The sequence below is a fragment of the Meleagris gallopavo genome, chromosome 23 (assembly GCF_905368555.1).
Source record: "Meleagris gallopavo chromosome 23, MGAL_WU_HG_1.1, whole genome shotgun sequence".
Classification (NCBI taxonomy): domain Eukaryota; kingdom Metazoa; phylum Chordata; class Aves; order Galliformes; family Phasianidae; genus Meleagris; species Meleagris gallopavo.
In genome coordinates, this window is record NC_139426.1 from 6,682,432 (window position 1) to 6,709,260 (window position 26,829).

General features: G+C 46.2%; 1 protein-coding gene across 14 annotated transcripts in view; it reads left to right on the forward strand.

The window, feature by feature from the left end:
- EIF4G3 (eukaryotic translation initiation factor 4 gamma 3) overlaps nucleotides 1–26,574 on the forward strand; it is a 91,558-nt gene extending 64,984 nt beyond the window's left edge. For 9 of the 14 annotated variants that reach the window (XM_085242098.1, XM_085242107.1, XM_085242100.1 and 6 more), the window contains 19 exons: nucleotides 2,445–2,615; nucleotides 3,617–3,814; nucleotides 4,524–4,670; nucleotides 4,953–5,189; nucleotides 6,976–7,080; nucleotides 7,999–8,131; nucleotides 9,180–9,274; nucleotides 10,174–10,267; nucleotides 12,023–12,140; nucleotides 13,204–13,427; nucleotides 14,739–14,878; nucleotides 16,362–16,534; nucleotides 18,517–18,642; nucleotides 19,550–19,631; nucleotides 21,438–21,536; nucleotides 22,428–22,574; nucleotides 23,492–23,573; nucleotides 25,373–25,519; nucleotides 26,046–26,574. In XM_085242098.1, the coding sequence (XP_085098224.1) occupies nucleotides 2,445–2,615; nucleotides 3,617–3,814; nucleotides 4,524–4,670; nucleotides 4,953–5,189; nucleotides 6,976–7,080; nucleotides 7,999–8,131; nucleotides 9,180–9,274; nucleotides 10,174–10,267; nucleotides 12,023–12,140; nucleotides 13,204–13,427; nucleotides 14,739–14,878; nucleotides 16,362–16,534; nucleotides 18,517–18,642; nucleotides 19,550–19,631; nucleotides 21,438–21,536; nucleotides 22,428–22,574; nucleotides 23,492–23,573; nucleotides 25,373–25,519; nucleotides 26,046–26,227 (2,700 nt within the window). In that variant the 3' untranslated portion in view covers nucleotides 26,228–26,574. The remainder of the gene's footprint in view (nucleotides 1–2,444; nucleotides 2,616–3,616; nucleotides 3,815–4,523; nucleotides 4,671–4,952; nucleotides 5,190–6,975; nucleotides 7,081–7,998; nucleotides 8,132–9,179; nucleotides 9,275–10,173; nucleotides 10,268–12,022; nucleotides 12,141–13,203; nucleotides 13,428–14,738; nucleotides 14,879–16,361; nucleotides 16,535–18,516; nucleotides 18,643–19,549; nucleotides 19,632–21,437; nucleotides 21,537–22,427; nucleotides 22,575–23,491; nucleotides 23,574–25,372; nucleotides 25,520–26,045) is intronic. The other 5 variants (XM_085242102.1, XM_085242105.1, XM_085242106.1 and 2 more) reach the window with 1 other exon arrangement.
- The last annotated feature ends 255 nt before the right edge of the window (nucleotides 26,575–26,829 follow it).

Genomic DNA, 26,829 nt, shown 5'->3' on the forward strand with positions numbered 1-26,829 from the left:
CCCGGGAGAGTGTCTGTTCCCGGCTCCCACCTGTCCCCAAGGGAGCAGCAGCTCCATAGTTTCCTGGATGCTGTGATTGCACCATGGCCGCAGATGGAGAGTAGGAGGTGTGAGGCTTTGGCTACTCAGCAGGACTTGTGTCCGTGCCTCTGTCTGCTCTCCTTTTTGCCCCCATTGATCTGGAGGACAGGTCGCATAGGTTAATTAGCAGTATCTGTTAAGTGCTTCTCCGTGCCTTTGGCGGAAACTGTGAGTGCAGCACAAGCTGTAGTGCTGCAATCACAGGTGTTACGGCTCTGTTGTTATCTATGGGAACTGGTATGTGACAGGAGGCCGGGCGTGAGCTCGGTGCCTCTTCCACTTGCTGCTTTGTAAATTTGGAACAAAAAATAGACAGCTCTTCCTGTTCAAAGTTTGTGATTTGTATATTTCATCTCACATTCAAAGGAGGCCTCTGTTCACTTTTAAAACTTAATCCAACACTCAGCTAGTTTGAACCAAATTTATTTGCACTTATTAAAAAAAAATAAACCTTAAAGCCTTTGTTTTATTAATGCCTGTAGAGGCCTGGTGTCAGAGGCAGGCAGATTGGAGAGAGCTGTGAGGACAGCCTGCATCTCCCCCTGCCCCACGCTGACGTTCTGCAGGGTCCACCATCAGTTTGGAAAGCTGCAGTCAGTGCCTGCAGGGCAGCCGTGTGCTCAGGGGCTGCACCCTGTGGCTCGGTGGTCCCTCAGGCCAGGGGCACTTCAGTGGGAGAGACATGGGACAGCCACCACTTGTCTCTCTTTTGGGGCAGAGATTGGCCCAAGCCTTTGTGCTCCCGGGGCGTGTAGCCAGCCAGAGCCTTCTGTGGCCACAGAGGTGTGCAGTGAGGTCTGGTGCGTCCGGCTGGCGGCGGCTGCTCATCTGTTGCTTTTCTTGTCTGTTTTTTTCAATGGGAAGAGAGCTTCCTCGTCCCATGGCCGCCCATTCGTGGCGTGGTGTTTGTTTGGGCAGCACCCATGGCTGCAGACGGCACCAAGTGGTGCAGGCACACAGAGCTCAGCGTCTGCTGAGGGTGGGCTGGCATGGAAGGGGCTCAGGAACGACCCGAGGCTGCTTTCTGTCTGACTCCAATGGGAGCCGTGCTGCGTCGTCGTACTGCTGTGTTCTTGGGAGCTTGGTTTCTCGTATGGCTTCGTTCCAGTGATGGTGTGCACCCAGGAAGCTTTGCACAGAGCCCCATGTCTGTGTGGTGCAGTGAGACCTGGGCACGTGCAGCCCTCTTCCATCCACGCCTGCAGAGCGACAGCACGAGGCCGTCGCCTTCCCACAGCATCCCATTTGCTCACATCTACCTCGCCAAGCTGCGCGGGTCAAATCACAGATAGAAGTTAACAGAGGGTGGGTTTCTTATTTTCAGTTGTGCAAAAGTGAGTTCGGGGCCATTATACGGTGTGTGAGGCAACATCTGAGGTCACTTCCCGGGTGCATTCAGTGCAGCTGTTAGAATAACGGAGATGGTTGGGCCTCTGCGGCGCTGGCTCTGTCGCTTTGCTGAACAAAGATGTGCTTTAATGGTTTGCATGGAGCTTCCTGCTGGCCACTGAAGAGATTAATTACTTCTGTTGTAAAGAACGGGTTTTGATAATGGAATTTTACTGCGCTAATTTTACATCGAGTTAAGAGGTTTCTAATAAATGAGTTTGGAAACGCGAGCACCGCAGAGAAAAAATAACCTCTGTACCACGTGTGATGTGTTTAGTCCTTACCAGGTGCCAGCGATGGGTGGGGAGTTTGTGGGCACCGCTGGTGGGAAGCTCCCCAGTGCTGGCGGCTCTCACACCGGTGTGGGGACGGGCAGCGTGCGTCTCTTTCTCCTGTGAAGCTGCAGAGCTCAATCCATAGCTGCTAGGATTCGTGCTTCCGCAGTGCAGGAGCAGCACCAATGCTCTGTTTGTTGCGTTTTATGTAATTCCTGTCCCAAAATGGTTCTCTTGTCTGAAACAAGCTCCAGTAAGACTTAGTGTTTTGGCAGAGCTGCTGATTAATCTCTGCCTAATTGCTTGGGATGACGTGTTTGAAACGCACTGGTAAGGATGTACCTAATCCTTCAGTACCTGTTTGCAGTGATACCTCACTGACAAGGTTCCTGCTTTCCACGGGGCCGGGCTCAGTCCCACAGTGCTTATGTAGCATCTGGGCACAGCTGAGGTGCAGCCTCAGACCCCGTAGGCAGCAGCCAGCCCCGTCTGTTTTGGGAAGGGCTGCTGAGAGGTGTGCTTGGTGCACACGTGGTCCCTGCGAGCAGCTGCAGCACTGCAGAGGTGCAGAGGCAGCCCTGAGCATCCCAGGATGTGCTGGCGACTGACCTGCTGCCTTCAGCACGCTGCTGTGCGCCTTGGAGTGCTCTCGAGGCACGTGTTTAAAAGGGGATATAACAAGGAATGTTTTTGTCCTAGTTGTTGAATGTTGGACCGAGGAGATCTCAGCCGGGCCAGAGGAGGGAGCCCAGGAAGATTATCACGGTGTGTGTGAAGGAGGATGTCCACCTGAAGAAGGCAGAGAATGCCTGGAAGCCGAGCCTGAAGCGGGAGAACCAAACTGAGGACCCCGAAAATGTCAAAACCCAGGTGAGAACGTAGCCAGCGCTACTCCGAGCATGGCTGTAGTAACCAGGGAAAGGGGATAGTTTGCCTTGGCTGTTGTGTAAGGGCAATGAAGTCCACTCTGAATTGCAGCTTTCCTCTGCAATTTCCTTTATCTTCTTTTTTTTCATCTGTTTATTTTTGATTTAGAGTTTAAATGGCAAACCTGTACGTGGAGAGTTTAAATGGTGAACACCAGACAACCTACTACCTCTCATCCAGGGTTGTTTTTCTAATGCTGTCAAGTGGTTCTGACTCTATTCTAAAGCAAACAACCTCAAACTTCCAGCACAGAACTTGCTTTTCATCCCCTTTTAGACTGCTGTACCGAGCATCAGCCACACTGAGCTTCCTCTGTGGGAATCCCCCAGCTCGTGCTGCCCAGCTCAGCCACACTTTCTCTGAAGCTTTCTCTGTGTCCCTCTCCCCCTCCTTCCCTCCATGGGGCAGCCACTGTAGGTGAGGTATTTGCCTGGCGGTAAAGCTTCTAATTCCTAGGATAAGTGGAGATAGTCGTGGAGGATACTGGGATTCTGTCCTCGGGGCTAACAGGAGCTTTGTTGACCTAATTACTATCAGGATCGTTTTTTCCTTAGTGTCTTAAATACGGAAAAAGTTGATTGCTTCTGGATGAGGGAGAAGATAACCGCTCCCTGTTAATTTATGTTTTGTAGCTGAATTGATAACGAAGAAGAATATTTCAGTTGGGTGACAGCAGGGCTTTGTGCCTCAGTTGTGCTTGAAAAGAAAGTGCTTAGATGTTCCCAGAACCCCTGCACTGCAGCCATGAGCTGTGACAGCCCATAGCTAGCTTAGGGCTGGAGCTGAAACGCACGCGGATGAGTGTTGGTGTGTACCTCAACATTCTAAAAGTTCCTGCAGCACCTCTTCTCTGTTCTCCTCAAAAATGCATCCTAGCTCGTTCCTGAAAGCCACCATGTGCCTGTTTGGTTGGTGCTGCTCCTCAAGGCTTGTCTGTTGTTTAGGAGCTGTTCCGCAAGGTACGAAGTATCTTGAACAAGCTGACTCCCCAGATGTTCAATCAGCTTATGAAGCAAGTCACAGACCTGACGGTAGATACTGAAGAGAGGCTGAAAGGAGTCATCGACCTGGTCTTTGAGAAGGCTATTGATGAGCCGAGCTTCTCAGTGGCGTATGCAAACATGTGCAGGTGTCTCGTGACGGTAAGAGCTGCCCAAGGCCAGTGGGAATCATTCCTTCGGGAGAGCGCTCTGCACCTTGTCCCCACGCACTGCTGGGCAGTAATATAAGCATGGCTAAGGCAGGATTGAGTGTTAATTTCTGAACTTAAAGAATTTGCGTTGCAGATTTCTTCCTCTATGTTCATTGGCCATGGCAAGCTTTGCTTGGAGTGACACACTGTTTGGAGTGGAAGACACTGAGCACTTTGCTGTGCCTGGCTGTAAGATGCTATGGATCGTGTTTAGAAAGTCTGTTTTCTCCCTCCCATTTGGAAGAGGAGCCCAAGGTGCAGAGCCAGGCTAGCTTTCAGATGCTGACTGTGGGACAAACCAGCCCGTCTTCCCCCAAGCAATGATTTCCATGGCATGCCATGAAGGAGCGTGGCCCCAAGGTCTTTGATGTGCAATAGCAGTGTTTTTAAGCAGTGAGACTTTTTAAAGGATTTAGTGAATGGAAATGTAATCTGTCTCTGGGCAGAGGTGGAGTCAGCCAAATTCTGAGTGTGACTTTCCACATGGAACCTGAAACTGCTGGAAATCATGGCGTAGTGCTTAACGGTCACGGCCGTGCAAAGTTGCTCTGCCGAATACGAAGTACATAATAAAATGTAATGGGTGGCTTATGGCAAATCTCGTCTGTGTGTGGACTTTATCTGTATTTCTGCTGATGTTTTGCTTCCTCTTCCTGCAGCTGAAAGTGCCCATGGCAGACAAACCCGGGAGCACAGTAAATTTCCGCAAGTTGCTGTTAAATCGCTGCCAGAAGGAATTTGAAAAGGACAAGGCTGACGACGATGTCTTTGAAAAGAAGCAGAAAGAACTTGAAGCTGCTACCACTGTAAGTGGAATAGTTCCCTACAGACGCTCGAGAGCCCTCAGCAAAGGATCTCTTTTGAAGGCTGCGGCCAATTTGGGGGAAATATCAGAGTAGTTTCATTCTGTTGCTGTGGCTCAATGTAAAAAATACTTGCCTTGATGAGTGTTTAGAACAGCCGCTTTTTGGCTTTTAGGAGAAAAAGAGTAAAAAGGAACAACAGCAACTGTGATTGTACAACTGGCTCTTTTGAAGAGCCCTGTGCTCTTCGAACATGCTTTTTAGAGCTGTTCTTCTGTTTAACAGCCAGAGGAGAAGACACGGCTCCATGACGAGCTGGAAGAGGCCAAGGACAAAGCCCGGCGGAGATCCATTGGGAATATAAAATTCATTGGCGAGCTTTTCAAACTGAAAATGCTGACGGAGGCGATCATGCATGACTGTGTGGTAAAGCTGCTAAAAAACCACGATGAGGAGTCCCTCGAGTGCCTTTGCCGCTTGCTGACTACCATTGGCAAGGACCTGGACTTTGAGAAAGCAAAGGTAAGGGCAGGGCCAGGAGCAAGAGATGAGGCTGTCTGGGCAGGGGTGGAAAAATGGGTGTGGGGTGTTTTGGTTTGAGGATCTTTTTTTCCTCTGGATTTTTTTCGTACGGCACGAGGAAATCATCTACTGCTCTGTGCACATTTCATCACCGCCTGGCCTTGCTCCTGCCTCCTACCCCTGGCTCACAGATTCTGTGCCGTTTGCAAAGCTCATTTCCAGTTGCAACTTGTTCCCAAGCATTTCATCCAAGTTCACATTCTTAAAGTGCTCAGTGTGTGCTGTAGGTTCCTAAAACATTATGTTGTTTCTAAAACATGAAACTGGTTTCATTTCCACGGAGAGTTTATGGAAATCTACCATTAAATGTATTGTTTTGGGTTACATTTAAAGAAAACCCTTGTGAGCTCCCCAGACCTGAAACTTGGCGGGTGTGTTCATTCTGTGTCATCATCTCCAGCTGTGCTGAAATGAAGCAGCTGTTTTGCAACTGCACTGCTCCAGTGTCCTCCTGCTGACTTTCCAACAAATGTAGATGTAACAAGGAGCATCGTGCACTCTATGAGCTCCTGTTGGTGCAGGCAGTCTGCTTCTCCTTTGCAAAAGTTTGGGATGAAAAAGCACTGAAAGCTTTTGCCAGAAATCAGTCAGACTCAGCCCTGGAAATGAACAGAGCTAATTGCTTTCAGCTGCTCTGCAGAGGGAGGAGTGCTCTTACAGTGCCGGATTGCAGGGATTGCAGCGAATCAGTCCTGATCCTTGCAGGGACTCCTTGGAGAAGCAGTTTCCCAAGCTGCAGTGTGGGGCACAGCCTGAAGTTGTGTGGTTTGCTGCTCATCCCCCAGACTGAATACCCTGCATCATGAAATAGCAGTGTGTGCACTGTTGGTGCAGGTTTGAAAGTGCCAAAAAGAGGGATTTAAAATTCTCCACGTGCTTTGGGAAGAAAACAGGATCTGACTTCTGAGCAGTAGCTGAGGTCATGCTGGATGAGTCCTGGACACTGTTTCAGCCTTTGTTAGCATGGAAATGGCGTAACAGCGGCCTTGGTGTGCAGCCCCTGTGTCCTGTCCTTGTGGTTGTTCTTCCTATCAGGATTGAGTGAGAATCCCTCATTTCAGGGAGGAGATGCTGTGTTATGTGTTGCTGTTGAAGCTGAAGCGGCAGCGAGTTATTATTAAAGTTTCTGGGAAAAGTCCACTTCAAATATTTTTCCCATCATTCATGCCTTTGGAAACCTTTGCTCATATGGCTGAAACTTTCCAGAGCAAGGCTGGAACCAAATTTTAGTTTATGTAGATATGAGGAAAATGGACTTAGTAGGTTCTTAATGAGGGGAAGGAGAAACATTTTATAAAACTGCCCTTAAACATTTTAAAACAGCTGCAGTTACCGTAGAGGGGCAGAAGGCTTTGTGGAGTCTGGCAGGCCAAATCTAGACCTAGTGAAGGTTTTCCAGTGACACCACTTTGTTTTAGTGAAGATTTCGCTTCTTTGCTTTGAGACCTTCTGGAAGAAGAGCCGTAAGATGGTATGGATGGTATGATGTGTGATTTGGAACTACAGTTCAGTGAAACAGCTTCATGTTGTGCATCTGCTCTCTCTTTTGCCTTTTGACCCCCGACTGGGACAGGTTGGGGAGGTAAGGCTGCACAACAGTGCCGGAGTTTTGTGCCCAAGCACACCCCTGGCACAGAGGTGCTGCAATCCAGAACCCGCTGCCTCCCAACAGAGGGAGTGTTCTCATTTTCTTCCAAAATACACTGATAATGTTTCTCTTGTGTAGCCTCGCATGGACCAGTATTTTAATCAGATGGAGAAGATTGTGAAAGAGAGGAAAACGTCTTCAAGGATTCGGTTCATGCTGCAGGACGTGATAGACCTACGGCTGGTAGGTACCTACCCAGTAAGTTACGGAGCACCTTTCCTTGCTGGAACTGCCCTCACACGAGATGGGGCACTGCAGTATTTACAGGGTGAGATCTGTACCTCTGTCATTCAAAAGTTTGGCAGTGAGGATTGTCTTCTTTTTTTGTCTCACTAAAGGGCAGGGCTGGCAGACAGGTGTGCTGCTTTACTAATACTGGCTGTTGTGGTTCAGCTAACTAAGCTGCAGAAATGACAAACTGGAGACCAGTTGGTGCAGGCACGGTGCGAACAGGGATCTGCCCCGTTGTCATCAAGTGAGGGTTTTGAACAGAACCGAAGCGTCAGGCCTGGGCTCTCAGCGAAGAGGGCTTCTCAGCATAGGGTTCCCTATAGCAGGTTGCTCAGGAGGGCGTCCAGGAGAGTCTTGAATATCTTCAGAGAAGGAGATTCCACCACCTCTCTGGGCAGCCTGTTCCAGGACTCTGTCACTTCTGTATTTTCAGATGTTCATACTTTTTCCTCAGCCTTGGAGGAGGGGCTCCAATGAATGCTGCCAGTAGTAAGCAGAGGGAGAACCACAGCACCCTTCCTCTAGCCCATCTCTTTCTCTGCACCTAGAAAGACTGGAAAACTGGAAATGTTCAAGATGCTAGGGGTTAAAAACGTATGGAATTCAGTCGTGCCTCCTCACAGTCAGGTCTTCACTGCAGCCTTCAGTCCAATAGATCTGTTACAGCCAATGTGCCAGAATTACAGCTCTGAGCTTGGTGCTGGGATAACCGTCTCAGCAGCATGACCCAACTGCAGTCCCTTGGAGCGCAGCCTCACTAACACGTCACAGGGTTTAGGGAGGTTTAGGCCTCCTTCAGTGTGCTCAAAATAACCCATTTATGATGCTCCACTCTCAGAAATGTCACAAGCACATTTATTTCTCTCTCAGTGCAACTGGGTTTCACGGAGAGCAGACCAAGGCCCGAAGACCATTGAGCAGATTCATAAAGAAGCCAAGATAGAAGAGCAGGAAGAACAAAGGAAGGTCCAACAACTCATGACCAAAGAGAAGAGGAGACCAGGTAAAATAAAAGTCAGGTTTCTCACTTCACTCGTTTCATATCCAGTGACCATGGTCAGAATCCTATAGAAGTCTTTTTTTTTTTTTTCCAAAATGCAACGAGCAAAGGGATTTGGGACCATATCATGACTGAGGCTGGAAGAGGAACAGGTGCACCATGGATTGGCTGTGTTTTGGTCAACTCCATTGGTAAAAAATAAACATCACAGGCTAGTAGTGCTTGGGTTTCATGTTCATGCAAGCCGTGTCAGAAATCTGTTCTAACAGGTTCCTTCCAGGAGCCAGATTTGCCATCCATTTTTGTGTACAGCAGCATTTAATTTCAAGAGAATAACATCTGATTTCAAGAGTAACCATGTTGTCTTTAGCAGTTAAAGTTGTGAGGTGTTTTAGCATCACCTTCAGTTGCTACCAGCCCTTGGAGTTGACACTACCTGAACATGAATGTAAAGTGACCGATTCTTTTAGAGGCGTAGAACCAAAGCAGGCAAACCTGCTTGGTTTCTGAGGCATTGTGGTCCCTTCTGCGAAAACAGAGCACAAAGAAAATGCACACAGACTTTGTTTCTGTTAGCCTGAAATTGTTGTCAGTAGAAGGTAGGGAACTGCTTGGATGGTTGTGCACCTTGACTGTCTCTGGCACTGCTGAAATCTGTGCAGTGAGTGCAGGCTCTAGTTAGCCAAGGCATGTCTTCTGCTCCTTTGTTGAGCTTGTTAACACACAGTATGTGCAGCCATACTGAAGCAGAATGAGAGCAAGCAGAAATTGTTCTGTAAACAGGAGTCTGCCTTGAAAAATGCTGTTCATTTTTTTTTTTTTTAATGTTATGACTGTTTTTTAACAGTAGCAAGGCAGATTTAGATGTCATATTAATCCAAAGAAACGTTCTGAAGGAGGTAATTTCTGCACAGAACTGTGGTCAGGCTCAGCAGAAACGTGCCATCTTCTTTTTCTCCTCCTCCTGAACTGGGAGATGATCACCCACAGTCTCCTGGAGCACCAGGGGCCAGCAGAGACGAGCTGAAGGCAGTGTGTTTGTTGTCTGCAGGTGTCCAGCGGGTTGATGAAGGCGGATGGAACACTGTGCAGGGGACAAAGAACAGCAGAGTGCTGGACCCTACCAAGTTCCTTAAAATCACCAAGGTAGGTGACAGCACGGGGCTCACTCAGAGCAACAAGGTGCCTGGTTGCATTAGTCTGTCCTACCAAGAAGAATTCTGACATAAGTGAGTGTTTCCCAGTTAGTGGCTCTGTGCCTGAGTTTTGCCCTCAGTGTCCAGATATTCAGAGAACAGTAAAGCAGAACCTGACAGACTACAGTCCTTCTGCAGATCAAGCTCAGTTTGTTTCTTGTGGAAGTCATAAAGCAACCTTCAGAACTTAATTCACGAGAGATTCAGCCCGCTTTTATCTGGGCTTACAGCTCACCTGGGAAAAGTCCTTCTGCTCTGTTTAATGCAAGTGCAGTACAAATAGATCAAGGTCCACAACTGCTGCGTTGTTGGAAGGTGAGAAGAGTTCGTACAAAGAGATCTTCAGGATCATGACCTCTTTATCAATAAATTCACCTACTGAGCACCGTAAAATCAGTGTTCTCTTCTTGTCAAACACTACTGTTCCCTCCAAATTCTGCAGCCTATTGTCGTACTTTGCCCTTTCAATTCTAGTACTGTGCAGATTCACCCCAGGGCCATTCCTGGTACATGGAGTGGACTGGAGAGCTGTTTTACTCATCATAACAAACTGAATGTCTTCCAAGAACTGATATATGGTACTTTTTCCTCCTTGAAGAACTTTGTAATTTCTAATGAAATAAAGCTAATGGTCATTATGAGTGTCTTTCACTGACACTTTGGACGAGGCTGTTTGTAACAGCCCTTGTTGGTTGCATCCTCTGTTCTTGGCTAGAGATTAGTCTTCCAAAATGCATTTAAGTGTGTTTTAGTATTCACAGAGTGGATACTTCCACAAAGTAAATACTCTGCTTATAAATGAGAAGCAAACTGTTCCTCTGTAACCATATGTCCTGATGTGTTTTACAGCCCACAATAGATGAGAAGATTCAGCTTGTGCCTAAAGCCCAGTTGGGCAGCTGGGGAAAGGGCAGCAGTGGTGGAGCAAAGGCAAGCGAGATGGGTAAGTAGGGACACATCCTCACCTTCTGCGTTGCTACCAGCTGTCAGAGAACACCTTCAGAATCACAGAATGGTTGGGTTGAAGGGGAACTTAAAGATCATCTGGTTCCAACCCCTGCCATGGGCTGGCTGCCCCCCACCAGCTCAGGCTGCCCAGAGCACCCATACTTCTCTGGGCAGCTGTGCCAGGGCCTCACCGCCCTCTCAGTGAAGAATTTCCCCCTGACATCTGACCTAAATCCCCCCTCTTTTGTTTGAAAACTCTCCCTTGTCCTGTCATCATTCTTACCAGGAGCAGATTTGGTGGGAGCAGACACAAATGCATTCCCTACATTGTGGTGTATTGCAGTGGTAACACGACAGTGAACCCCCTCAGTAGGACCGTCCATGGTTTGAAGTGGGATTCAGCTGTCACAGAATCTTAGTATCATAGAATCACCAAGGTTGGAAAAGGCCTCCAAGACCATACAGTTCAACCATACACCTCCCACCAATATTTTCCCACTAAACCATCCCTCAGTATGACATGTAAACATTTTTTAAGCATTTCTTAAACGCTTCCAGGGATGGTGCTTCAGCTGCCTCCCTGGGCAGCCCATCCCAGCACCTGACCACTCCTTCACAGAGAAGAATTTTTTCTTGACATCCAACTTGAACATCCCCTGGTGTAACTTGAGGCCATTGCCTTTCATCCTGTCGCTAATTAGGCGAGAGCAGAGGCTGACCCCACCTCACCACAGCCTCCTTTCTGGATTCGTAGAGAGTGATGAGATCTCCCCTGAGCCTCCTCTTCTCCAGACCAACCCATCCCAGCTCCCTCAGCCACTCCCCATAGAACTGTGCACCAGATCCCTCACAGCTCCATTCCCTCGGCTCCAGTACCAACTGACCGGCCGCCAGCTGGATGTAACTGCATTCACCACCACTCTGTGGGCCCTCAGCCAGTTCTGTACCCAGCAAAGAGTGCACCTGTCCCAGCCATGGGCTGCAGCTTCCCCAGGAGAAAGCTGTGGGAGGCAGTCAGGAGCTTTGCTGAACTCTAGATGGACTTCGTCAGCAGCCTTTCTCTCATCTACCAGGCGGGTCTCTCTGCCATGGAAGGTTGGTCAGGCAGGACCTGCCTTTCATGAACCCGTGTTGTGCAGCCCCAGTCCCCAGCTGTCCCACGTGATCTCCCTCAAGATAACTGTCTGTTTAGCTCAGAAGAGGAAAACGTGCTGCAGTCGGGCTGATGTTGAATGATGCAGGGGGGATGTTCACAGGGGCTCTGAGTTGAGCACAGCTCAGAGTGTCTCTGCTGATCCTGTCACAACAGGAGTTTCTTACAGCCTCTCCTCTGTGCAGCTTCAAAGCAGGGGAGGAACTGGTGACATAGTGGGTTAGCACCTGTGCCCCTCTGAGTGTGCAGTGCTGCTTGTGACAAGTAGCACAATCTCCTTGTTTCTCAGCCTGAGAGAAGAATTTCTCCTACGGCTTTATTTGTTTGTTTCTCTAGGATGGGACTGTTGATTTGGGGTGTTTTCTAAACAGTCAGATGGAGAAGGCTCTACCAGCACTAATTAGCATTAAGCAGGTGTGTCCCTCTGCTTTGCTGCCAGAGGTAAAGGACAGATGGAGCAGGAGCAGCCTTTTCCCACTGATTCCCTCCCCATCACTCTGAAAACAGCAACTGCTTAAATGCCTTTGTGATGCTGAGGTGTTGGCAGCTACTGACCTTGCCGTTCCTCTTCTCTGTGTTGCCTTTGTGATCTCCCAGACTCCCTACGACCAAGTGCCACTAGTTTGAACAGATTTTCTGCGCTGCAGCCTCCAGTCTCATCTGTATCTGCCTCATCTGCATCCTCAGAACTAGATTCTCGCAGGGCCTTAACAAGGTAAGGTTTGCCCTGCCAGTGAGTTTTCCCTTCTGCTCTCTCTGTGCTTGCTCTTCCACTCGCTGCTCTAGCTTCTGGAAGAATGAAAACAATGAGAATCTCATGGAGCTTCCAGGAATGGCAGGGTCGTTTTCCCCCATGTGTACTTTGAGCTGACTTAAAATTCATCTTTCATAGTATTATACGAGAGGCAAGTGGTATTAAATTTTAAAGGAGTTACGAATGTTTTAGCTTCCACTTTGCATCACCCTTTCTAAAGGACACGTGTGTGAGCGGTCCGTAACGCATTCAGGGACGTTCAGATAAAACACGGGAGTTGAATGCAGTGGTCATGTGTTCAGCCAGGTCACTGGATTTGTTGATCCAACAAACGTGCTTAAAGCCTTGCCCAAATGTAGCAAGGCTCTTAGAGCTCTCTGGCTGTCCCTGGCCCCTTCCCATGTGACCAAGCCTGCCCTTGCCTCTGCCTCATGCACACACGAGGCCATGCAGTTCTCACACACCTGATTACACAGGACTGCAGCCACTCCGGCCTCTAGCATGGAACATGAATTAATCCTTAATAATTTACTACCTTGGGACATACTTTGTAAATGTGTGGTTCATTTGAAGTCATTAGTTCTTCCATGCAGTACACACCAGCTAGCATGCTGTTGTGTTGATTCCTTGCTTGCATTCCCTCCTCCTTCGCATACAGCTCTCATTACCTGGAGGCTGTTCCATTTTGGCTCTGTTTGAGGTTCTTTTTCAATAAATGAGTAGAAATGCAGCACTACCTTACAGTGAAACAGTGCCTTTACATCACAGACTTCACCACTGCACATTTAAAATGGGTGCTGTAATGACTTCGGTGCTTTTCCACGTGTTCTCTGGCTCTGCCTTCCTGCTCCGTGTGCGCTGGCTGCGTTCGTGTGTCTCTGAGACTTGTGATTATAATCCGTGGAGCTACAGCTGTGAAAAGTTGAGACAGCAGTCCTGCTGGGCTGAGGATCTGTCATTACCAGGACTGCGAGCTGGGGTTACTCTTACTGTACCTTCAAGTGCGTGTGGTTTTGTTCTGCAGTCGCGGGAGCACGGGCAGGGAGAAGAACGATAAACCTCTCCCACCTTCCCTGTCCCGCCCCAACACCTTCCTCCGGGGCAGCAGCAGTAAGGAGCTGCTACTCGACAATCTGGCACAGGAGGAGCAGAGGAGAGAGATGCTGGAGACGGTGAAGCAGCTGACAGGCGGCATGGAGACGGACAGGAACAGCACAGAGGCAGAGAGGAGCAAAGTCAAGGAGTCTGGTAAGCGGCTCTTCCGGGGATCTTGCTGAATGCATGGAAAGGCTCACGGGAAAATTCTTAAGTAGAAGTGACGGGTGTCTGTGCTGTGGTGTGAATATTTGGCCCACAGTGATGTGCTGTTGAGCTGTGATAGCTGAGAACCTCACAGGTTTGTAGCACAGCTGATGCATACAGGTTTTAGCGTCATCTTCTGCCACCGGCTCCTCTTTGGGTTTCCTTGGAGCTGAAGGCTGCAGGGAGCAACAAAGCATGAGCACATGGTGTTGTCCTTCCTGCTGGTACCGTTGCTGCTGCTACCTGTTCCTGGGATACGAGTCCCCAGAATCGGTGTCAAGGAGCATCTTCTTAGTGTATCTTGTCTCCTGTGATTAGTTGTGGAGGCAAAGCTCGAGCAGAGTCAGCATACAGCACGGTGTGTTCTTGGAGGGACCTCCTTTTTTGCCTTTGCATTTGTTGGTTGTTCATCCCCAGCTGGTTACAGGATTGGCACAACTGGAGGATATAACGAAGCACAGCCCACAGGCACTCCCTTAGAGTGTAGGCTCCTCTCCAGGCCGGAGCAGAGGAAGGAACTGGTTGTTCCCAAGGCAGAATCCCCAGGTGGAGCTTTTAGCTCTGCTCATTGCCAGCCCTGGTTCCATGCAGAGCCCAGTGCAGCATGGTGCTGGCACCCACTGGGGTGACCTGTCGCCTTGTCAGAGCTGCAGCTCTCACTTTTGGATCCTGATTTGTTGGTGAGGATGTATTGAGGACATTTAAGGCAGCAGTCCCTGTGAACACAGCTTTTGCAATAACTACTGGGTTTTGCTTCTTGCACGCAAAGTATCCAGAAACTGCTATTGCAGTAGGAATTGTGAGGAGTACATCTTGACCCCCACAACACAGCACACACACACTGCTCTGGAAGGTTTGAGGGTTTATGGGTGTTACTCACAGTATGTTTTGAAGGTACAGCATACCCTCAGAACTGCTGTAACAGCTCAAAGTTTAATTATTTAATGCAGGTAGAGTGCTTTGAAGGTGCTGCATCCCACGTCACTACATAGTTTCCTTGCAGAAAGGTTGATTTACAGAATTGCTGGGTATTTGTAGAGAAGAGAATGTAACCATGGAGGAAGTGATGTGTGCCTGATGGCGAGCCAGGAAGCACACCCTGCACAGCCCTCACATTCCTGCCTGCAAACCATCTTTGTTTCGGTTATCACAGTAGAGCTTGCTGTGGACTGTGGCTGGCCAGCCAGCAGAGTTGGCTCTGTGACTTCTGTTTTCAAACTGTCATTTTTGGAAGCAGTTCTGATTTTCCTTTCCCAAATGCTGTTTCTCTGCTTTCACCAGCCAAGCCAGAAGCTCCCCCAGCTCCAGTTCAAGAGAAGCCTTCGTTATCAGAAGAGGAAATTGAGAGAAAATGCAAATCTATTGTTGATGAGTTCTTGCATATTAATGATTTTAAGGTGAGCAATGTGAGATCCTTGCTTAGCAGAAAGGTCTGCAGCTGTGGGGCTTGGGGATGTTTCTCTGCAGAAACAATGGTACCCAGTTCTCCCAGAGGTCACAGCAGCAGTGGGACCTTGTGAGGTTTGGGTGGCAGCAGGCTCCATGGGTGTTTTCTGCCTTACTACAAGTAGGGAAAGTGGGCCAGTTTGTGTGTTGTAAGCAGCAGGATGTATGTGTATCTGTCACAAACCACTGAGCAGCTCCATTATAACAGCAGTTTTGGAAGTAGAAGAGCTAGTGGGGAAATAAACTGAGGTTTTCATTTAGTTATCAAAGCACGTGCTGTTCTGATCTGGAGGCAGATAAAGCAGTACTAAATATTGAACAAACCACTCCAGAGTATTTTTAATAAACATTGAAGATTACTGAGCAGCTGTCATCACTTCCTAGTTAGAGGTTGCAATTTTGTTTCCCATGTAAATGGATTTTTAGCCTGTCCAGGGAATTTGCAGGAAGGGGTACATTTGCTGCAGAGCTGATTGGTTTGATCTTTTGCTGAAATAAAATTTAAAAACATGCAAAGTTTGAAATGACAGTGCTAAGGATATTCCTAGCTTGGCATCCTTATAACAGAACTGCTGTTTGCATTTCGCAGTGTTTCTAATTAAAATCAGAAAGGGGAGTATCCTTATAATGATTTATTTGGGGGTCACACGTGTACATCTGGGTCAAAAGTACATTAGATTGAGGCAGCTCGTTTGCAGTTACTTGATAACTTTGGATTCTCAGTGCCCTTCAAATGTGGTGACAGTTTCTGACAAATGCAGCTTTGTCTCACATTAATAGGCCAGCTCTTGTGCTAATGGCACACTTGGCTAAGGAACAGAGCTATGGCAGTCTATATTTAAGTGTTTTATTTGCATAAGTTGCAAAATATACATGCTAGAAAGTGAAAGCTTTATACAGAGGAAATTTCCCTCTTAATGTTACCCATGTTTTCTGCTTTCTTGTACAGCGTGTTGCTGTAATGTAGCATTTCTGTTCAGCCAGCCCAGGTAGTAGTGAAGCTAACCTGATGTCCACTTTTGGACTTGGCTGGATGTGTTACGGAAGTAAGGTAGTAGGGATTTTGGTGACATCCAGAACAACTTCTGTCCCTACACTTAGCTGCCGAACAGTGCCCTGGAGCATGAGTGTGTATTTTAAAAATCCTGTTGCTAGCATGGTATAATTTTGATCTTTTTTTGATTCCTGATTGCCATTTCAGTGGTGATTTGTGAGGAGCCTGGTTTGGCTTCGCTGTATGTTTATTTCTAAAGTAAAACTGAAAGGCAGTGATGTCCTGAGCTGCCATCAGAAGACCCCCGTGCCACGTGCCAGCTGCTGAGCAGCACACCCTGAACTGGCAGCAGACGTCCTCCTGTGCTGCTTTCTGTTTCGTTTTGGCACCTTTTGATGTTTGCAGTTCAGGCAGATGACCCTGCGTGTCGTTCAAAACAGGAAGCAATGCAGTGTGTGGAGGAGCTGAGCGCCCAGAGCCTGCTGCCGGTGTTTGTGCGAGTGGGAGTGGAGTCAACGCTGGAGAGGAGTCAGATCACCAGGGATCACATGGGCCAGTTATTACATCAGTTGGTGCAGTCAGGAAAGCTGAGCAAGCAGGACTTCTTCAAGGGGTTTGTATTCTGCACATAGAAACTGATGCTTTTCTTGAGTGTTCAGTGCAGCTGAGCACTGTTTGTGTTGGAGAGGAATGATTTCTCACTTTGCATTGGCATCCTACCCTCACCACACATCCTTTTGGGAGGAGCATTTCCACCTGGGTGTGCTTACAAGTAATACAAATATTCTAGCACATTTTAAATTATTTCAAATGCTTTTAATGAATGTAAATATTTTTGTATTTATGTATTTATTTCTAATACGTAGGTGTACATTTAAATGTGCGTGTTCAGATTTCTGCTTTGCAGTGTATTTGTCAGTGTTTGCCTTTTGGCAAGTTATTGAATGTGCTTAAAAGGGGAGGAGGAAGATAAAAACTTGATGTGACATTGGTGCCTGGCCAGATATGGTATCAAACAGAACAGACTTTCCTTAGCTGCTTCAGGCCACCAGCTCATTTCATCTCCCAAATGATAACTGCCTCTGGATCTGGTGTTCCCAGCCTGGATTTGAATGTTAGCCAGTTGCAAAAGGATCGGTGTTCCCAGAGCTTCCCGGGTACCAGCTTGTCCTTGGTAAGATTTCGAGCAGGATGATTAAAATGGATAACCATGACAAGCAGCTGGAGAACAGGTAGATGAAATAATGCTCTCAGATGCTACATTTCTGTGTATTTAGCCCTGTCTTCCTGCTTTGGTTTGAGTCACATCTCGTCACGGTGCTGACAGCAGCAGCAGTGATCCCCCTGCACTCATGTCTGGCAGTGAATTTTGTCGTGATGAAATCGAGTGGCTCATAGGAAAAGTTTAGGCAGCCTAAGTTCAAACCATGTGGAGCAGCAGTAAGAAAATACGTGCACAGGGAGCACACATGTCCACGTCCATGCAGTCACTGATGGCTGCGATGTCTGAAGTGATACATTTTGTAATGGACTGTGATCAGAGCCGTTCCTGCGCTTCCTCGGGTGCAGGGAAGCAGTTCTGATGCCAGGTAACCTGGGATCATGTTGAAATGGTGGGATGTGTGGTTTGGAAACAGCACAAAGAGAGCAAAACAGCTCCTGAGGATGATGAAAAGGCAGCTGCCCTTTGTGGTTTCCAGTGGGCACATGAGAAGAACACTGAAAACCACTACAGTGATTGATGCACAACGGTTACTGTGTAATTAGGGGTCATGGGGTGAGTGGTGGTCATAGCACAGGTCTGGAGAGATACAACAGGAAACCAGCTGCTGGCCCGAGTGCTTGAATAAACCAGAGCTGAATTAGTGGCAGAGAACATGAGGAACAGAGCAAAGGAGACAGCCCCTGCTTAGAAGTTGAACCCCAGAATCTTAAAGCTTTTAAGAGAGAAGTGAACTATGATCAAAATAGGCAGGAGAAGCAGATCATCAAGCAAAAATGATCATCTTGATCCTGATAGAAGTATCAGGCTTGGAAAGTGAAGCCACCTACCAGGCTCTTTTCAGGAAAAAGAGTTTTGAGCTATGCTGGAAATTGTATCCAGAGCTGGGGAACAGTTTTGTAACTCAGCCTGCTACATTTTCTGTTCTGGATGTCCATTCTTCAGCAGGTGTCAATAGCTTGTGGGGGAAGAAGCCGGCCCCTTATCCTTCTGTCAATGCCTGGGTTTTTAAAGAAGGTTCCATTTATTTGAACTTGTAAATGTAAAAAGCACTTTTGTTTGTGAAGTTTACTAGTTAGCAAACATGTTCCTGGGATATAAAAACTACTGTCCAAGGAGCTTTTCTGGATGCATCATCCCTAGCTGCTGGTTTTACACAAGGCAATGCTCTTTCCACACTACTGCCTGAAGAAATCAGCCCCTGGCAAATTCAAAGCATTTGCAAGCATAAGATTCAGATGTGTTCTTTGTTATTTTTGTGGTCTGCTTTTGTTTTTAACAGAGGGTTTTTAAAATGCAGATTTACTTTGCAGGAAAAGTCTCAGTTTGAGTTGTACTTAATGCCTGACATTTTTCTTTTCTTTTTTTTTAAGGTTTTCAGATACCTTGGAGATGGCAGATGATATGGCCATAGATATACCCCATATTTGGTTGTACCTAGCTGAGCTGGTGACCCCCATGTTAAAAGAAGGAGGAATCTCTATGAGAGAACTTATACAGTAAGCAGTGCTGCTCTTCTTCAGTGACGGGCAAGCTCCAGCTGTCTGCCTGACTGTGCCACATTTCCACAGCATGGTTCTTATTGGCAGATAGAAGACAGACCACGTTAGAGGTGCACCTTCTCCTATTAGTTGCTGCATACCCTTTGGGACTGAGGATTTGCACCAAGAGCTGGGCTGCGGAGCTTGCTGCTCTTCAGTCGTGGTTCAGGGGTGAAAGTTTTATCTGTAAATATATTTCAGTCTTGTTTACTCTGGCTGAAGTAGTAGCTAACCTGATGCTGCACAGTCAGTGCCATTCAGAAGCACACTGATGTTCTGAGAATTAGATTTGGAGAGGGCAAGGTGTCACGCAGGTGTCTTTGTGTCTCGGAGTGTAATGACAGCTGTCTGGGCAGTGCCTTAAACACAGGCACAAACCTGGCTGGCAGGGCTGGAAGCTGCTCCCAGGACCAGAGTTCCTACGCTTTGTACACTTCATTATATATTTGGAGATGAATTAGAAGTCAGTTGAATGGTTCCCTTCTTAAATAAGTAGTATTGAGACAATCATGACTCTTTTTTCCTCAGAAGCTCTTATCCTGTAGGGTCCTGTTACCCAAGTGCAGCACCTCATAAAAATTGAATGGATTTGACCTCAAGCAAAAATGAAGAAAGTATTTGTAATTAGCCCTGTTGTGGCAAGCACGCTTGCATCAATGAAGTCTGTTTTATCAGCTGTGCTAGCTAGATGGAATGCTTTATCCCTGGCAGAGGCTACAGCTGTTTTCCTGCCTCTGTTTGATCATACCCCTTGCCTTGCATTCCAGACTTGGAACAATGTTAGATGAGTAAATACTGTCTTTGGGGAAAAAAAGAAAAAAAAAAAAGATTATAAGCAAATATACCTGTTTTTCTCTTATTCTAGAGAATTTAGCAAACCTTTACTTCCTGTGGGAAGAGCCGGGGTCTTGCTTGCTGAAATCTTGCACCTTCTATGCAAACAAATGGTAAGTGTCCAGGAGTACCATTCCTATGAGCTGGAGGCAGCAAGTTTGTGTCAATGCATGAAACCAACTGCTCACATTTCCCACTTGGAGATACTTAGGGATGGGCCAGCCAGTCCAGATAACCTAGGAAAACTTGCTTCTTCATCCCCAGTTTCAAACCAAGCCTTGTGAGGTTCCAGAAAGTTGAGTTAACTTTTTTTTTTCTCATCACTTTTCCCTTTTGCAGGTACCTTTGCACCTGGCTTCTTCCAGAAGCTAGAGTGCTGAAATACTGCAAGAGGGACATTCTCAAGGTATTTCTGGGCTGACCAGAAGCAGCAAGTGTCGGAAATCTTGCGAGAGAGCTGTTCTTGCAGACCGGAGAGGTTCTGGGAGTTCGGATAAGCTCCAGATGGCCTCTCAGACTTCTGGGTGCTTATCCAAACTAAACCTGCCAACTCTTGAGACTCACCCATCACTAGGGGTAGTGACACCTTTTCACCCTGTGACTTCTAGAGCTCTCTTACACATTTCACAGTTGTGTGTCCAAACAGTTTGGTGGTTTCCCTATAACTCTGTCTCCATTTTTGTCTTTTTTTTTTTTTTAATCCAGCTAAATATGCACTTTGAATAGTATCTATTTTAAACGCTGTTAAATCCTTCACTTGCCTTTTTGGTTGTTTTTAAGCATGCATTCAAATAGGGGTAATTGTTCCTAGAGCATTTCAGTCTAGCAGTGCAAATAGTGACATTTTATTGATTTCTTTTTGTCTTATGCTTCTTTGGACAGTGATGGGGTTTTTTGTTCAGTTTGTTTCTGGATTTTGTTTTTTTCTCCTCTGCTCTGTGAGAGCTGCTCTGCTCGAGGAGCTGACGGACAAGCTTGGGTTTCTGTTTCTGTCATTGCTTTATGATTCTCTTGTCCAGGCTAGTGTTTGGACTTGGTTATTTCAAGTCACGTGTTTCCATGCAATAGCAGTCTTGTTGAATAGTCAGATTCTGATGAATGGTAGCAGGAACTACACGCAGTTAGCATTTAATAGTCTGTATTGTAAATTTAAGATTGTAATCTGCTTCGTAAACGGAAAATCAAGGTGCTTTTATCAGTATTTAACTTGGACTGTGCAGTGATCTCCCGCGTGCAGGTGCTCTGGGGTCAATGATTTTGCAAAGCTTTGGAGTGAAAAGAGCTGATTGTGTTCTTGTCAGAATCATACCCATGCCGTGCTACCAAAGGGTCAGCACAGCGTATGCTGCACGGTGTGTGCTACAAAAGAGGTTTTCCTCAACATTTGCAATAAATTCTCAAAATGGAACACTTGGGTACTGTGTACACAAATTGGAGCTTTGATCTTTGAACAGAAAACAGCCATGTAAATAATAATTTTCTAGAAGTAGCTGATTTGCCAGTGCCAGGGCAGGGTGGAATGTGTTACAGAGGAAGTTCCTGACAGTCAGAAGAATCACACTCCTCTTTCTGCCAACTCTGTCATGGCCATAGGAAACTGTGCCTTACTCAGGCATGTCCTTTCTCATAGGTAATCTCTGGCTGAAGCTGTTGCAAACCCCACGTGTCACATTATGCCTTGTTTATTACCCATCACCATGGCATCTGACCACTTTACAAGTTATCTATACGTGTGGCAGGATTATGTATATGATTTCTCTTGCACGGGATTTCCAGACATTTTCACATTATTGCTGGGCATCTTGTTTGTAGCTGAATGGTTCTTTATTTCCCCTGACACAGCTGCACCACTCCCGCTTGCGTAAGCTCTCATGGTTGTCTGTCACGTCTTTCAAATGGGCAATCTGTTTGTATTTTAGAGCCATAAGAAAGTGGGAGCCTTATGGAGGGAGACTGGCTTCAGTTGGAAGGACTACTTACCTGAAGGGGAGGATGTACATACCTTTCTCATGGAACAAGTGAGTGAAGAGCAAGCCTCTGCTTAATGACTTTGTCAGTGCTGATTTGTGTGTTGCATTTGCTAATCCTCTTCCAATCCCGTTCTTAGGGGTAGTTGCTATGGGATGAAGTGTCTCCAGCTCTGGAATGAGGTTATATGATTTCAGAAGCAGGTCTGGCTTCTCTGTGATTCCAGACAAGCATGTCCCACCAGCTGGCTTCAGCCAGCAGATATATTTCTCCCAAAGAAGGGAATGAACTCAGGAATGAGTTTTGCAGCAAGCAGGACAAACTGTGCAGAAGGGTCAGAACAAATGATAGCATGTATTCACTGGTCCCACCTTGCATCGTGATCCCAGAGATCACAACAAAGAGGAACCAAGGCTGACAGAGGGCACCTTGCAGCTGGTGGTTGTGCTCCTATTGAAGTACCTGGAGGTCTTCTTTGGGAGCCCCAAGTGACCCACTGCCCTGCTTTAGCACTTAAGAAGTACTGTGCTGCAGGAAATGAAATGGAGCACCAAAGCCTGGCGATTGATGGGGGCACTGCAAATCCTCTATCATGTTTTGCAAGAACGGAGCATTAGCTGCAGCTTGTTTGAGCAAATGCTGGCTCTGATAATTGCATTCCAGCGCTCTGTAGTTTTAGTTGAGCAGCATGCACTTTCTATTGTGCAGGACTGGAGTAGTTCTGGGATGCCTGGTTGTTTTTGCTGGTTAATGAAATTCCCACTTTTGTAAAATGCTTTGTAGGGTTGGGAACAGAAGAAAGTATATAAATCATGGCAATGTTAACTTTGCATTTGAAAGATGCAGAAAACACTGAAGTGTAGCTTGCTGCCTCAACTTGGCATAACTTGATGTAGAAAAGTTTATTTAACTAATCCTCATCGTCACTTCTGATGTTGCAGAAGTTGGAGTTCACGGAGTCTGACTGTTCCAGTTCCTCAGAAGCACTTTCAGAGAAAGAACTCTCTGCAGAAGAGCTGAACAAGCAGCTAGAAAAACTCATTGTTGAGGAAAAGGCGAATGATGAACAAATCTTTGACTGGGTAGAGGTACAAAGACTGTTTTCAACCACTGGGCACACAGTTCATTAACTGCTTTTGTAAATATTTTCTCATCTAAAGGAGCATCTCTGCAGTCTCTCAGATCCTCTTACATTTATACAGTGCTAGGCCTGAGGTATCTGGAAGGAAAACTGCCAGGAGACAGCTTGTAAGATCAAGTAGCTGGCACAGAGCCCCCTTCCTTGTTGCTCTGTTTGTTCCACCATGGTGGGAAACTATCAGAGGCACTGACAGCTCTCACCTGTATCTTTCTGACTAGATCAGGCACTGCCCTGTATCTCTGGCTGTGTTATTTAAGGCCTATTTTGAATCTTATGCCTGAAATGATACTCAGCTCAATTCAGTTTGCTCTCTGCTTACAGCTAACTCTTGGTCAGCTTCATTCCAGTTATTTCTGTTGCTGGAGGAATGGGTGAGAAATGGTATTTTCTGTGGCTGTTAGAGAGCAGAACGAAAGAAGCATGAAAATCTAAGGACACCACAAGCTCTCTTTGTAGTCTCGGACAAGTTATATAGCCATTCTGTGAGCTTCTTCTACAGAGCAAACAAGTCCATGGAGCATTCTGTAAAATTTGTTTCAAAAGCTCATAGCAGATGTATAAGAGTACTATAAACAACAAGTGTTACTGTTTTATTCATTTATTTCTTTATTAAGACATATGATGAGTGGTGAGAGTAATTAAATGGTGCACTGATCGTAGGAGAACTTTTGTTGCATGTTGGTGTACCTGAGCTGTTTCCAAGTGAATGGGAAAGTTGAGTTTTTGCACAGGGGTGAACTGGATTCCTACTGCAGCAGCTTTTGTTGAACTTCAGCATCCTGCCAAATTCAGCAGTGGAATTTGGAAACAGTTCCTCTTAAGCACCAGCATGTTTTTAACTGGTCCGTTTACTCTTGATTTCAGGCTAATCTAGATGAAAGCCAGATGAGTTCACCTACATTCCTTAGAGCTTTAATGACAGCAGTCTGTAAAGCAGCTATTATAGGTGAGTAACTCGCAATGTAAACACCATAGCAGCTGACTGTGCAAGGAGTTAGTATATACTAATTTTTCAAGTTTGTATCACTCTCTTCTCCCCTCTGAAACTGCTTTTTATCATGCAAGATTTTTGAACCCTATTGAATTCTAGTGTTCAAGAGCAGGACGTCCATTCCTCTGCAGTGGCCAGGCACTTCCCTGGTTATGCTGTGCTCAGGCCCTGACATGGCCCAGTGACCTTGCATGAGCAGACATTTCAGGTGACTCTGAGTAATGCCAGATTGTTCATTGACTTTTCTAGTGAGGGTGGAAATGCTCTCGACATTACTAAGGTAATTAGCATTTCCACTCCTTTGTCAGCAAGCTTGCACGGGCACTCAACCATCACAGATCACAGAATCACAGAAACATAAAGGTTGGAAAAGACCTACAAGATCATCCAGTCCAACCACTCACCCATCACCAACAGTTCTCACTAAACCACGTCCCTCAACACAGAATCCAAACGCTCCTTGAACACCTCCAGGGTTGGTGACTCCACCAGCTCCCTGTGCAGCCCATTCCAGTGCCTGACCACCCTTTCAGAAAAGTAGTACTTCATAACCTCATGCCTAATCTTGCCTGGTGCAGCTTGAAGCCATTCCCTCTAGTTCTACCACTCTTACATGAGAGAAGAGGCTGACTCCCAACTCACTACAACCTCCCTTCAGGTAGTTTTAGAGCGCAATAAGATCTTCCCTGAGATTGCCATGTGTGAGTTGGAAACGTGAGTTTCAGAACAGAAGCCAGCTTGTGTCACTGTCTTGTTAATAGTCTTGTGTCCAAAGCGTGTTGTGTTTTCAGAAATACAGTGTATATGGGTTGTTTGAAGGTACAGCAGTTGCTATGTATGGTTTGAAATGGAGGAGGCGGATTCCTAAGTCAGACACATGAGCCTCAGCCTCGCAGGGGTGCTCTGCAGACTGGCCAGTTCACGTTGTTTTCTTTAATTTTACTCTTGGTGTCTGGTAAGGCAAAAAACTGTGCTTATAAAGCACCCACTTCTGCTCCTAGCTGTAAGAATCATGGCTCAGCAGTGAGAATGGGCTGCACTTCACCTCCTCACTGCAAGGCTGTGAGTGGAAAGGCACAGCCCAGTGCCTTTCTTCTATAAGAGCAGAATCTTTCTGATGCCACCTAGTGTTAGCGGGGAAATGATGCAAAATTTTATGGCAGGTGTTGCAGAGTTAGGAATCTTTGCTGGGAGTGTATCAGAAACGTCTTTTGTTCTGCTTTTTGGCCTTGCTTCTAATAGAGGGTTTTTTCTTTTGTTTTCAAAAAAAATCACTGAATTGTGTTGTCTGATCTACTTATAAAGCTGCTAATGTATCTGTGTTGCTGACAGACTTCTAACATGTATTTTTGCATGTTCCTGATCTCCAGTGTCATGTGCAACTGGTGATTCTGTTTATGCTTTAGTATTTTTAGGAAAAAAAAAAAAACAAACTAAAAACCTTCTATATAGCTGAAATTTTAGCTGTAGCCATTGTACATTGTTTGAACATCCAGCTGAATGAGTTGTGCTGCACAGTTTAGATGAAGCAGGCTGGTTAGGATCACTACAGATAGCAGCTGCCTTTGGGGAACTGTAAAAATCAAGACTTCCAGAAAAAGCCAGTGATCAGAAATACTTCTTATTTTTTCTTATCTTTTTGTCTCTCTCCATGCTAACCAGTATCAGTGATTTCCGTCTGAATAAAGATGATAGAAGATTTACTCCTGCTGCCATCTACCACAGCTGACCCTATTTTCTTCTCTTCCCTTCAGCGGACTCCTCTAGCTTCCGTGTGGACACTGCTGTTATCAAACAGAGAGTGCCGATCTTACTCAAGTACCTAGACTCAGACACAGAGAAGGAACTACAAGCACTTTATGCACTACAAGCATCAATAGTAAAACTTGATCAGCCTCCCAGTAAGTGTTGTCTGTGTACTGGGGATTTAAAACCCTTGACAGCCTAACAAAGAGTTGCTTCTGCTACAGTCTGGCAGTAGAGTCTGGAGAGAAGTGCTTTTCCTGACAACAAAAACAAAATTTTACCTCTGTACGTGGCAGATGAGATAACACAGTGTACGGTCTTTCTGTTTGTTCAGATTCCAGCTTTTAGAGAAGTGCAGCTCCCCAAATGCTTGGCCAGAGGTGGGCTCTTCTCTTGCTCTTGCTTGCTCCTATGATCAGCTGTGCAGAAGAAAAAACAAATCTCTGTAATGCAGAGATGACAAAAAAACAGAAGGTTAACCCTTATCTGGAGGGAGCTGCCTTCACCCTCAGCTGTGTCTGAGCAGCCAGGAAGCAATAACTCAGGGGCAGGTCTTCCTCTTACTTGTGTCTCCTGCACTGAAGGCCTCGTTAATCCCCTTACCCGTAACCGCGTCTTTGTCTGCTGGCTTCAGCGACGCAGCACTAACAGACGTTCTCTCCCCTGACTCCATTATTGCAGATTTGTTGCGGATGTTTTTCGATTGCCTGTATGACGAGGAGGTAATATCAGAGGATGCCTTCTACAAGTGGGAAAGCAGCAAGGACCCAGCAGAGCAGAACGGGAAAGGAGTAGCGCTGAAATCTGTCACAGCATTCTTCACATGGCTACGGGAGGCCGAAGAGGAGTCGGAGGATAATTAAAACTTAAAATACAGGAAAAAAAAACAAAAACAAAAACACACACAAAAAAACAATTTAAGTATTTTTTTAAAAAGTTTCACGTCTTCGCCAATCACAGTGCAGCAAGGCCAATTCTCGCGCAGACCCCCTTCCCCCACACATGCACGAGTGGGAGAGGTAACAAATAGATAAACACAAAGGTGATCATGGAGGAAAAAAAAAGGTACTTGAAAAAACAGTAAACTTCAAACCTGGCGGGAGCACTAAACCAAAATACATGTATTATTTATAGAAAATATTTTCTGTTTTAATCTTTTTTTTTTTCTTTTCTTTTTAAACGAGGACTCAAATACACAAAGCAAAACAAACCTGTTTAGCAAAAAAAAAAAAGTTTAAAACTTTTAATTTATTATTTTAAGGACTGCAAATGCCAGTGTAATTTTTAAATTTGCAGTTTCTGTAAACAAATTGTATAATAGAACAAAAGCAGAGAAATAAATTTCCCTCCCCTTCGTATGCACCTCAGTTTTGTTTCAAGGCATGATAAATAGACAAAACTTTTCAAGGGGGTTGGGGTAAGCTAGATGAGGAAGAGATCCATTTTTTTTTTTAAATTGTCATCA